This window comes from Protopterus annectens, chromosome 12.part0 (assembly GCF_019279795.1).
Source record: "Protopterus annectens isolate FY-2018-M chromosome 12.part0, PAN1.0, whole genome shotgun sequence".
NCBI lineage: Eukaryota > Metazoa > Chordata > Ceratodontiformes > Protopteridae > Protopterus > Protopterus annectens.
The window spans coordinates 491,980,253-491,993,593 of NC_056746.1; the positions used below are offsets into that span (position 1 = coordinate 491,980,253).

Genomic DNA, 13,341 nt, shown 5'->3' on the forward strand with positions numbered 1-13,341 from the left:
AAAAAACCTAAAACTTAGATAAAAACCCATCAGACTGTAATAGATGAATTGTCAATGGGTAGCTGTTGCATCAGGCCCCAGTTCTAGTGCAGGCCGCCATATCTTTCAGTAAATTAAAGCAAACAGCTCGTTTTCCAATTACTTCATCAGCAGCTAGTCAATTTCCGTACGGATACACTACTCTGAGAAATACCGTGCATAAGAATGTGTAATTGGGTAATGCTATCAATAATTCCAGCCTTTAATTTTTGAAGTAAACAATAATACAGTGGTACTACATACTACCAAAGAAAATACATTTATTACCATTACTGAATGTCAATAGTACTCTCAATTTCCCCATTCCATATTGGGACCATCACAAACCTAATTAATGTCAAGAGTAGCTCCGGGTAGAAATTCCGGCTAAACCACCAATAAGCACTGTACACACGGAGAAGGGGGCGTTTGTCAACATTTTCTACGTTATTGGTTAAGTGCATGGTTATATGATGGCCAGTCATATGCTAGTTTTGATATTTCTAACCATTCAAAATAAGGACTGATTTTAGGACCTATAAAATTTCAAGATCCCTATTATTGTCCGTGCCCTTCTGCGGACGAGACTGTATCACAATGCATTGTGGTTATCGTAGTGCATCTTTTCTCGTGTTTTGTTTTCTAAAAGGTGGGTCGCAATTAATTGAACTACAGCTGCCATTATTCTATGTAACTTTCCATGTGTAATCAGGAAGTGGTTTAGTTGGACGTGTGCCTCAAGTTTCATTCATTTTTACAATCTTGAGTTTGTTTTTGTTGGTGGAGTCTGAATACCTTAGAAATGGTTGATACCACAACTTTGTGTTTGTTTGATGTGGATGGCACCCTAACAGCACCTCGGCAGGTACGACTATTTTACCTCCCTTTTACAAAAACGCAATGCAAAATATTGCCTGTTCATCTGTCAAAGTTTCATCATACTAACTTCGCAGCATATTACATCTGTCAGCTTCCTGCTCCTCATATTCACACAAATATTTCCTAAAGCACGAGTAGTATTATTAGATTATGTTGTTTTTGGTTGTTAAATATCAACTGTTTTTGAGAGGATGTAGCCTATATATGCCACCTTTATTTTAATAGTTTGGAGTCTATTTTAAGAGATATGGTATATAATCTGACAAACTGTGTATTCTTTTGAACCGCAGACGCAGTCGTACCTCTCAAGTGTATCCCATTACGAGGAATGTTTTCTCATTTTGTGTCTTAAAAAAGTTTACGTTCCTCGCAGTTTCACAAGGTTCTGCCACTCATTCATTGTTAGGGATTATTTTACTGATGTCAGTTTTAAATAATGCTAAATCATATTAATAACATTTATAAATATATTTTGACTATCCTGCGACTTTCCTAGTTGAAGTTGTTAATAATCTGGTAGTAAGTGTTCCACATTTTGCCCATTTGTTCCAAATTGAGTTGTTACGTTTATCACTTATAGTTATGCTGGCAGAGGGGGGTTTAAATGCACAATGAAGATGGTAAGAGCCAACTGTTTGATTGTCAGGAAAGCCTTTACGAGCCAAAATATGTTGGAAGTTGTTTCTGTAGTTCCTCCTGAGGAGGTTAGAGTGGTGTGCCAGGACCACTGTTTAGAGACTAGCTGCCACATTTACTTTTTATGGTATAGGAGCTTTCAGATACTGGTGTCCATCTACCAGCAAACTGATTTCTTTGTACACCTTCAGAAACCAGCTTGCACAGGCGGTCAGTGAGATGAATTGCAATATTGTAGTTTTAGGTCAAACACTTCAGAGTCATTTAGCATGAAACTGAAGTAGGTGGTTATTGAATGGTAGCTACAAAAGGTATTGAATTATTTTTCAGCGACATACATACATACATACAAATATTTCAAGCATGGGCATTAATGCCATTCTAGCTGAGATGTTACAAAGAGAGAAATCAAGTCTGGAAAATGTTTCTTGACAAACTGTAGAGTCGTACATTAAGTAGAGAATTGACTTGAAAGACATGGGTCAGTCAGTTTGGATTTTATTCATCTCATGCTGTCAGATGGTACTAATGGTCCGTTTATTTACTGCCCTAAAAAAAATATATATGCAAACATGGTATTCTTGTACAGAACGTATAGGATCCAAAGTGTGTGGGTCTGCTTTTTGCTTCACTAAAGTTAATCACAGTCACTATTGTCTGGCAGTTAGTGCAGATGATTAAGGCTATGAGTTGTTAATGAGCTGTTTTGTGTTGTCTAGGATTGGATTCCCTCCGCTTCCATTGCCTAACTGTGTGACTCTGAGCAAATCACTTAAACAGATAGTGTTCATGGCCATAAAAAAGTCTATATGGATCAGTGGGCATAAAAAAGTCTATATGGATCAGTGCTCTACCTTAGTAAACAAATAAACTTTTTTTTTTAATTTTATTGAACCAGAAAGATCCTTTGCTGTGGACTTTAACAACCTGTGTTTTCTAGCTAAAGGTGAGCAGTATTACAGAAAGGAAAATATCTATAAGACCTCTAGAATAATGTTAGTTAGAACAAGCTTTTCATAAAAAAGGAGTACAAAGGTAATTTTAAAAGTTCCAGTGTTCCTAATATAGTCCTCATGTCTCTGCCTAATGTAGATTAGAATCTTGTTCCAAAGCATGGGAAGTCTCTGGGACAGGAATCTATCTCTCCAGCATGTCCTATTTATTGTTGTGGTGAGGTTTAGATCCCTAGAGCATGTGGCCGGAGGGGATATGGTTTTCTTTAGGCGGAGCATGGCCATTATTTCTGGGTTGGACATGGCCTTGTATTTGTATTCTCTTAAGCACCTTTCCTTAAATTTTGCTACAAAAATGCAGTTATTCAATCTTTGAGTTTGAAGTATTACATTTATTAGTGGTGTTTGCAAACTTGAAAAAAACAGGTGGCAAATTGCGAAATGTCAGATAGCAGTAGTTTAACTCATTTTTTTCAATGTGTCCCCTTGAGAAAAAAACTTAGACGTGCTAAAAATGTCTAAAAAGAATGAGAGAAAAAAAAATGGAGTGCTTGTGTCGTCTTTTCTAAATTTATCAACAGAGAGGGAACATGTTATAAACTGCTTGGTGTGCACATAGAAAGTTTTCATCTGAGGTGCAGGGCGAAATACTTGATTACCAATATGAAGCAAGTGAAGATCAAAAGTCCTACTCTGCAGGCCACAGAACATTTTGTTTTTCTTTCCATCTCCCTTAACTAAAAAATACTGTAAGCTGGGATTGAATGAAAGGTCTGTTTAAGTAAGTGTTTTCTGTGACTGTTGTAGTTTATCTCCTTCTGTCATGTCAAGATAAGTGCATCAGATTTTTTTGATGCCTACTTCCCTGGAGGAGAAACTGTAATGCCTATTTTAGGCTGCCTTTTAGTACCCATCCAATGGTATAAATAATTGTCTGGGCATTTGTTGCCAGTATTAAAAGCTGCAATTTTGTTGATGTGTGTGAAAGAAATTGCTAGCAAGACTCCGCTTTGTGTAGTTCTATGTCTGATTTGCTATTTACTTTCTAGTGTCCTATAGTTGGAAAAAAAAAAAAAAAAGCTAAAAATACTTGCTTTGTATATGCATATTTTAGCTAGCAGATGGCATTAGGTTGCAGTCTTCGTTATGGATCCTGAATTGAACATAGTAGTATTTGAATGCTTGTGGGCGGCCACGGTGGTGCAGCGGTTAGCGTTGCCGCCTCACAGCAAGAGGTTCTCCGGTTCGATTCTCGGCTGGGGTGCCTTCTGTGCAGAGTCTGCATGTCCTCCCTGTGGTCGCGTGGGTTTCCTCCAGGTGCTCCGGTTTCCTCCCACATCCCAAAGACATGCAGTAGGTGGATGGGACACTCTAAATTGGCCCTAGGTGTGAGGTGTGTGCGTGCCTTCTGTGGAAGGTTGGGTGCCGGGCTGGCAACTCGACACCGTAAAACTCCACTGCCGATCATGAGCAGACCTATGATCCGCTGTGGCGACCCCTAACCGGGAAAAGCCGAAAGAAGAAGAAGCACAAAGCATCAGAGACTATCCATGTGCAACTAACAGTGGGTAAAACTGCCTTCCAGTTTATAGCCTGCTACAGACCACCCTCGCAAACCCAGGAACCCCACTCGGCCTTCCTGAGAACACTGGAAAATATGAAGGTCTCTCCAAATACCATTATATTGGGCGACTTCAACTACCCAAACATAGACTGGGAGCATTACTCTAGCTCCAACACCCTAGCCCAAAGGTTCCTAGAATTTATAAACTCAAATGCTATGGAACAACTTGTTACCACTCCCACAAGAGGGGAAAACATACTGGACCTGATCATCACCAACATGGGGACTCTATGCTCCAGACCAGAAGTGTATCCCTCACTGGTAAGATCAGACCATAAACTAATCTCACTGGATATTCACATCCCGACTCCACCCCCTGCCCTGAAAACCACAGTGAAAAACGTCTCTAAAGCAAATTTCACACTCCTCAAAACCGAGGTGGAATCCTTCAAAGCCCCTGGGCCTGTGGAAAATACGGCCCAGACCACAGAATCCTTTATAAACGCATTCTATGAACACCTTCAGGAATGCATGGATCAAGCAATCCCAAATAAAACCAAGACCTAATCCTCCAAAGGCAGACGTCCTGTCTGGTGGACCCCAGCCATAAACAAACTATACAATAGAAGGAGAAAGCTACTAAGCTACTACATGATAGAGCAAAATCCCAAAAAGGGAAGGCATCTCTGATCAGTATTAGCAAAAAACTACGGGTACTCATAAAATCATCTAAGGCCAGCTTCGAGAGAAAAATTGCACAGGACACTAAGGATAATCACAAGGCTTTCTTTAGTTATGTTAGGAACCTGGGTGGGAATTCCCAGATATGCTCAGAATTAGTCCAAAATGACAAAAAATACACCGAACCCACAGACATTGCCAACATCCTAGCTGACCGGTTCAGTGCAAACTCCCCCCCCCCCCCACCAAAAGGGCAAATATTTATCCCAGCAGAGTGCTGCCCCCCTGACATCTCAGATGCTCAGGTAAGAGCTGCCCTCTCCAAAGCAAAAAACACAGCATCAGTGGGACCAGACGGTGTCCCGGGCTGCATCCTACATGAACTCCAAGAAGAGCTAAACCCAAACATAAAACTACTGTTAATCGTAGCCTTACTACAGGATATGTACCCAAAGACTGGCGTCTAGCAACAGTGGTCCCTCTCCACAAAGGTGGTGCCTCAACGGATCCTGGAAACTATCGCCCCATAAGCCTGACTAGCTTAGTCTGCAAAGCTATGGAAAAGATAATCATGGACCTCATAAATAAAGATATTGGGGGCCTACAGACACTGGATCCTACCCAGTTCGGCTTTATTAAGGGCAGATCCTGCCTCTTAAACCTGGTTGATTTCTTTGAAACAGTCACCAAGGCCATTGACGAGGGGAAGGTGGTCCACACAGCCTACCTGGACCTCGCAAAAGCCTTCAATACAATACCCCACTCGGGCATTATAGATAAGCTCACCAGCTTAAATATAAACCCCTATGTCACTAGATGGGTTGCAAACTGGCTCAAGGACAGAACCCACATGGTTAGAATTGCTGGAGCCATGTCAGACTCCAAACCAGTTAAAAGTGGCATCCCACAAGGCTCAGTCCTGGGACCTCTCTTGTTCGGTATATATTTCTCGGAGGTACAGGCCAACACAGAAGGACTGTGGCTGACTAAGTTCGCAGATGACTGCAAACTGGGCGTCATAATCAAGACTCCAGCCGACACCGGCATCCTCCAAAGGGGCCTCATAGAAACAGACAACTGGTGCCAGAGCCATGGCCTCAAGCTAAATGCCAAAAAGTGTATAGTCATCCCCTTTGGCAAAAACAAAGTGCCCACAAATTACCACATAGGTTTTAATCCATTACGTACAGAATAAGTAATTAGGGACCTGGGGACCCAAGTTGATAGCAATCTCTCATTTGACAACCATGTGGCCAAAGGGGTTAGAAAAACAACAATAACAGAAAAGTGTTTTCTTACAAAGTAAATATTTTTTGGGTGAGGTAACTGAGACGCAACGTTATTAACCTTGTAATTAAAGGGCATCCTCACAAATGTATGTCTATTGTATTTTGCTCTTTCTTGCAGTACAGATGTCGCTGCATCTGTCTTGAGTGCGAGGCTGGCATACTTAAAACTTACATGCATTTACAAAGTTGATTATTGTATATTAATTATGTATGGACTCAGGCAGACTAACTGCAGAAGAATACTTGTCAATGAATCTATGTTTGACTGCAGATACCACAAGAATAGTGTAGTAAGCCAAACCTTAATTATTTTAAGTGTGTGTATGTGTTTGTGCATTCTTTGAGAAGATGATGTGTTCTGTTTCTGTACACTGGAATACAGTCATAATAAATACATAATGACGTTTTGTGTGGAAATGTCTTTAACATGTATGTGGTGCAGAAATTCACACCTCTTACTAGCTTTCACACATCTTGCATTCCAGAGCATTTTTTGAAAACTAAACTAAAAAAAAATGTAAATATTTTGTGAACAATAAAATCTTAAAACTGTACAAATAGCAATGTTATCAATAAGAAATATTCTTTATTGTGATAAGTCAGTGTATTCATACTACTTATGCACACAACCCCCAGATTATATTTTGCAAAACTTTCACAGATTTTCATAGCTTGAAAACTATACAACCTAGACATATGTGTAAATGTTTAGAACTTTTTTGCTAACCATGCATAAGCTTTCATGTGACAACAAGAAATTCCTCTTAAGTCCATATTTACTGAGAGATTTACAGGAATATGAAAATATACTTTTTGTATCGCTAATACAATTAATGCAATTTATTTCTCAAGATGCACCTATAATGCAAATATTAAAGACAGTTTTCTTCAGCAACATCTAAGGTTTTACTTAATTATGCAGTAGTTTATAAAGTAGTTTTTTTTTTTTTGAAATATTAAGTACATATGGAAGTATTGCATATTTTCATAACCAACTAGCAATATTTCTAGTATAGTGAAACATAAAGTAGCATTTTCAGTGAATTGTCCTGTTTCCCACTTCAGTGTTTCATACCTTACACCTCCAATAAAGTGTAGGTCTCTCACTTTTATGAAAATATAAACATAAATATGAAATATAAGTGGCAAAGATTAATTTCTCCACTGCAAGATATCCTAGACTAGCGATCTAAGTCTCAGTTTTATTAATACCTCTTTGCCCTTTCTAATACTGCTTATTATTAGCTGGTAAGTCACTTAGTTAAAGAAGACTGACCCAATAAAGTTCATAGGTAGGTACTAGGCTATCTGCCCTGGGGCCTATATAAGCCTAGCCAAAAAGGTTCCCTGGCTTTTGCCACCTAAGAAAATTATTTTCCTGCGCCCCTGTCAAGAAGTGCCACAGAAGTGATCCCAGGGGTGAATTTTCTATTTCCCATCCAGTCGTCAAGATTTTTCTTAGAGGGCCAATGAAGAGCTTTGCCTGACATGAATGGGTAGTTTGCTCCAGAGTATGGGAAGTCTGTGGGACAGGAATCTATCCCTCCAGCATGTTCTGTTTATTGAGGTGGCAAGGTTTAGGTCCCTAGAGCGTATGGTTTGGCAAGATTGGGATTTCTTTGTGTAGCATGTCCATTAGCTCTGTTTGTATGTTAGGCAGAGACCGCCTCTGAGTAGGCGATATGTGACGGACTAGAGCTGGAGATTTTTGAGACAGTCTGCATATGGTATCTGTTTGAGGCTGGTAATCCTCTTAGTGAGGTATTTCTGTGGCCTTTCCAATTGTTGTAGGTGTCTTGTGAGATGCATGCCAAACTGGGCATTGTACTCTAATAGGTCTGATGAGGGATGAGCAGAGAGGAACACTGATCTCCTTTTTTCTAGAGGATAACCCTTTTGTGATGAGGTGTGCCACGGTGAAGGATTTCCTGACTACTAAGGTGATGTGGTTATCAAAGGAGAGACTACTGTCTACCTGTGTCTCGAGGTCTCTTATCACACTTTCAGTGTTTCGTGAGCTAACACCTATGTGGTAGTTCATGGGTACCGAATTTTTCCCAAAGGGGATGACAATGCACTCCTTGGCATTGAGCTTGAGGCCATGACTTTGACACCAAGCATCTGTCTTTGTGAGGCCCTTTTGTAGAATGTCTACATCATTAGGTGATTCTATTATGGCTCCCTGTTTGCAGTCATCTGCGAACTTTGTTAGCCAAAGATCTGCTGTGTTTGCGATGCCAAACAGGAGAGGACCCAGGACTGAACCCTGTGGTACTCCACTCGTCACTGGTCTGAAATTGGACGTGGAGTCAGCTACTTTTACTGTGTGGGCTCTGTCAGTGAACCAGTTGGCCACCCATCTTGTGGCATAGGGATTTATGCCCAGTTCTATAATTACATAATGGAGAATGGTATCAAAAGCATTGGCGAGGTCAAGATCGGCTGTGTGCACTACCTTGCCCTCGTCTACGGCTCTAGTGCAGTCAGGTTTAGTAGACATGCTCTGCTTTTTACAAACCCAAACTGAGTGGGGTCCAGGGTTTGGAGGTTACCTATGTCTTTGTTTATAAGGTCCAAGATGATATGTTCCATGGCCAGGCTCAGGCTAATGGGGCAGTAGTTTCTGGGGTTCATGGTGGCTCCCCCTTTGTGGAGTGGGATAATGTCATTGTGCGCCATTCAGTAGGCACATAGCCTGAGGTGAGGCTATGATTGAACATGGTACTTAGGTAGGATGCCAGCTTATTCTGTAATTCGTGCAGTACGGAGCTTGGGATGTTGTCAGGTCCCATGGATGCTGTGTTCTTGGCTTTGGAGAGTGCGTTCTTTACTTGTTCATCCGTGATTACAGGGGCTTTGCATTCTTTGGGTATTAAGATGGGCCCTTTGGAGGGTGAGAGAGGGGTAAAGTTAGCACTGAACCTATCTGCCAGGATGTTGGCAATATCAGTTGGTTCTTTAGTGCCATTGTGCTGTAGCTCAGAGCAGATCTGAGTGTTGCCATTGAGATTCTTGACATAGCTGTAGAATGCTTTGTGGTTGGCTTTGGAATCAGTGGTGATTTTATTTTCATAACTGGCTTTCGAGGATTTTTATGAAGGATCTCAGTTTCTTGCTGAGGCTGACCAGGGAGTTCCTCCAATCATGGGATTTTTACTCTTTTTTGCAACAGCTTCTTCCTTCTGTTGTGTAGTTTGTTTATAGCAGGGCACCACCAGATTGGCCTCCTTTTTTTGAGGATAGCGTCTTGGGTATTTTGGGGATGGCACGATCCATGCACTCGTGTATGTGCTTGTACTGTGCATTTGTGTAAGAGTCAGCAGTTGTACCTCTATTTTCCGTCTGCATGGGTGTTGTGAAGTTTGCCACTTCTGTTTTAAGAAGCAGGAAGTTGGCTTTGGAGTAGTTTTTGATGGTGGTTTCCTTAATGGGGGGTTGGGGTGGGATATGAATGTCTAGGGTGATTTAGCTTGTGGTCGGATCTGACTAGCGAGGAGTTGACCTCTGGTCTGTTTGCCACTTCTGTTTTAAGAAGCAGGAAGTTGGCTTTGGAGTAGTTTTTGATGGTGGTTTCCTTAATGGGGGGTTGGGGTGGGATATGAATGTCTAGGGTGATTTAGCTTGTGGTCGGATCTGACTAGCGAGGAGTTGACCTCTGGTCTGGAACACCAGTTTCCCATATTGGTAATGACCAGGACCAGGATATAGCTGCCTCTGATGAGGATGTGGACAAGCTGATCCAAGGCATTGGCATTTATGAATTCCAAAAAATGTTGAGCGAATGAGTTAGTACATGAGTAGTTTTCCCAGTTAATGGTAGGGTAGTTGAAATTGCCCAAAATTAAGGTATTGGGTTGTACCTTAATATTTTCCAGTATCTTAAGAAATGAAGAGTGGGAATCCTGGGGCATAGTGGGGGATCTGTAACGAGCTACAACCTGGATTGTAGTCTTGCCCAGTGTTAGTTGCACTTGGATAATTTTGGATGCATTATGTTGAGTAACTAGCATGGAGGTGTGGATATCCTTAATGAATATGGACATGCCTCCGCCTTTAGTGTTTCGGTCTAGGTTAGGTGGCCAAAGGTGTGGTATGAATTATAGCCTTTTAATGCAGGGGTGCTCACTGGAGCCTTGAACCAGGTCTCTGTCACTGCAGAGATGTCTATGATGATCTCCATTCTAAGGAGTGCATTGAGTGAGTGCATTTTGAGGTTTAGACTTCTAGCAATGAGTAGTATTACCCTCAGAGTTTGCTTGCTTGTACCTGTTACAGTGGTGAATTTAGCATTTGAACCTTGCCTAAAAAAGGCACTTTAGGGGTGGCAAGAGCCTTAGCCAGTATCTGGAATCCCAGGGGCGACAGGTGTAGGCCATCTCTGGCAAAGCTTAGTGGTCTGACCATATCGTCTCAGGTAGACAGATACTGGATCCCCTTAGAATGACACCAGAAGCTTAGCCAATTGTTGAAGTCAATCATTTTGTCCTTGTACTGTGGTACCATTCTGGGTGATGGCAGGATGCTACTTGGGGCTAGGGTCATGCCTGGGCTACAAGATCTGAGAGCTCCTCCATGTGTCTCTTCATGTAGTCCAGGGAGCTACGTCTCAGGTCATTCACACCAACATGGACAATAACAGAGTTGTATTTGTACTTGTTGTGGAGTGACCCGAGTGTGTGCGTTTATGTGGCGGATCCTGGCACCCGACAGGCAGCTGACAGTAACTTTCTCCTTGTTTAGCCTAGTGAGTGGGACATCAGTGTGCCGGACTGTAGAATCACCTATGACTAGTGTGTTGGGTACGTTTGTTTTGCCTTATGGGCTGAAGTTGAGTGACACACTGATTTTTTGTGGTCTGTGTCATTTGGGTAGTGTTGGGGGTGGTGGTTGTCTGCGTTTCAGCTTGGGAGGTCTCTGTTGCTTGGGCAGATTTTTATTGAGAGCCTCAGTGAATGTGGGTGTGTGCTTTGTGTTTCTATGTGTGGGTTTTGAAGGACTATGTGTTGAGTGTGGTGTGGTGCGGGTGTTAACCTCCTCTTGACTGACTAGTCTTGGCTGGAAAGAGCTTGGCTTCCAGTTTGGTTACTCTCACCAGGAGAAAACAGAAGCACTAATCCCAAGATGACTACTGAGAGGCAGAATGTGGGCTCTACAATAACTGGTGGTCTTGCAGTAGATGCTTAAAGGTAAGGTGAAAAAAAATGGTTTATCCTAAACACTGCAGTGTGCACTAGAGGAGTTAAGATGTGAAAGTAGGTAACTTAAGTATTACCTGTCTAAAAGTTAATTTTTAGTGGAGAGTCACTATTTTTAAAACAGCTAGATGGAAGTTCTGGACACTATAATGAGATATGGGTATGAAGTGAAAGTATAGTAAAAACGTGTTTTAGGCTCAAGTGTGTTACTTATTCCTTGAGAGTGAGAAGGGAAATGTTAGAAAAATGATGCATTAGCCATGTAACACAGTAGGTTTCCAGTTAATCCTGTACAAAACAACTTAGCCTGTAACAAGAAGACAGGAAGTTTGTTCCTCATGTAGAGTATGGAAGTGTTTAGAAGAATGAGTAGGAGGTTACCTAAAAGACCCTGGAGGTATAGAGTGCAAGAGCCCAACGCGTGCTAATTAGTGGAGTGCAGAACTGTTGTAGTAGTTTCTCTGAGGCATATCTGCTCCTGCATGTTTTCCCTTTTTTTTCTGATTCTTGATGATAATTATGAAAGGCTTATTGAAAATGTTTGAGTCAGAAACTGAGCAGAAACCAATATAACTACAGCAACAGTAAGTTGTACTTGCTAATGTAACTGCTAACCCCAATAATGTCCCTGTCATGGAGGGAAAAATGACCAGTGAGGATGGTCTGAAATCCTGCTAGTGGTGCTTAACCCAGATGGCAATATAGAGGACTGGGACAAAACAGACTAGGCAAAAGTCCTGTCATTCCAGCTGACAGGAGAGGCACTGAAAATGTATATGGATATGGAAGGAATTGATCACATGGACTATGATAAACGTGAACTTTTGATTAGGACCAGAGTAACCTCTGGACAATGTTTTATAACTGGACTTCTAATGCTCGATGATCATAAAGAGCACAGTGATTTAATGCATATTTTAAAATTTTGATTAGAACCAGACAGAAACAACAACTTGAAAATGTTAGAAATTATAGCAAGACAGGTTTAAAAGAAATGGATATTCCAAAGTGATTTCCAGAACTGTGGTAAACTGTTAACATTAGGATACTTATTAACGACGCAATATTTAAAACCACTACACTCAGGCTTCACTTTGCTCCCCTACACTACCCTATTTCCCACCCCCAGTACCTCTAAAATTTATACTCTTATTTTCATCCCCTCCCCTTTAGAATGCTACCCTTCCCGTCCCAATACACAATTACCTGCTTTCCCTACCTTTCTTGACTCCCCTCACTCTCTCTCCTACCCTTGTTCTGCAAAGCACACACACTGCCTATCTATCCCATACCCTTCCCTTCACCACTGCTTCTTCTGTGACTCACCCTCGCCTTCCTGTCAGTTCACCCTAACTATCCATCTTCTAGTAATCCCTAGCTTGCCTTCTTCTTTTATCCATCCTCAATCGCCCCCATTCTTCCTCCATCTCAAATATTATACTTGTCTGTATTTGTAGTCTTTTTCCTCCTCTTAACGTTCCAGTTAATTCTGTACAAAACAAGGCTTAAAATGACCTCCGGGTCAATAGCTTAGCAATTTCCTATCATCCTGCTATCTTACTTCAGACATTTTAACCATCTTACCTTACCTGCTATACTTCAAATATTTTACCCATCAGTCGATCACCCACTCTCACCCACCCTCTAACTCAAATGAACCATATCACATCATAGTTACACCTCACTTTATTAATCCATCTCACTTTCTCACACATAAATTTAAACATCTTAGTAGCAACCTATATCTTCACAAAACAATGTTTTATCACCTTAGCCAAAAAATTTTAAGTCTCCTCTACTTCAAACTATTTAAAAAAAAAAAACATATTCCTATTCACCCTAACCCTGGCCCACATTCCTCTTCCAACCTTGTCTCCAGCTACCCATCCTCTATCACCAGTAATACTAAATCTCTCTCTAAGTGTTTATCTGTCCTCTACATGAATATCTGTAACCTTATAAATAAAGTTAGTGAATTTCATGCATGGATTGCTTAATATTCTCCCAATATAATTATTCTAGCTGAGATATGGTTGAAACCCCACATCCCTGACTCAGATATACTTCTCTTGGCTACAATACCATATGCTCTGACAAGTTGCACAAAAAAGCTAGAGGTATAGTAA

General features: G+C 41.1%; 1 protein-coding gene across 2 annotated transcripts in view; it reads left to right on the forward strand.

The window, feature by feature from the left end:
* The first annotated feature begins 583 nt into the window (after window positions 1–583).
* Window positions 584–13,341, forward strand: part of PMM2 (phosphomannomutase 2) — a 265,695-nt gene continuing 252,937 nt past the window's right edge. The window contains exon 1 of one of the 2 annotated variants that reach the window (XM_044089603.1): window positions 584–667. Coding sequence is in view for 1 of the 2 variants with exons in the window: in XM_044089602.1 (XP_043945537.1) it covers window positions 821–883 (63 nt within the window). In the remaining variant the exon portion in view is untranslated. Of the gene's footprint in view, window positions 668–687; window positions 884–13,341 lie in introns of those variants that run through there. The other variant, XM_044089602.1, reaches the window with a different exon arrangement.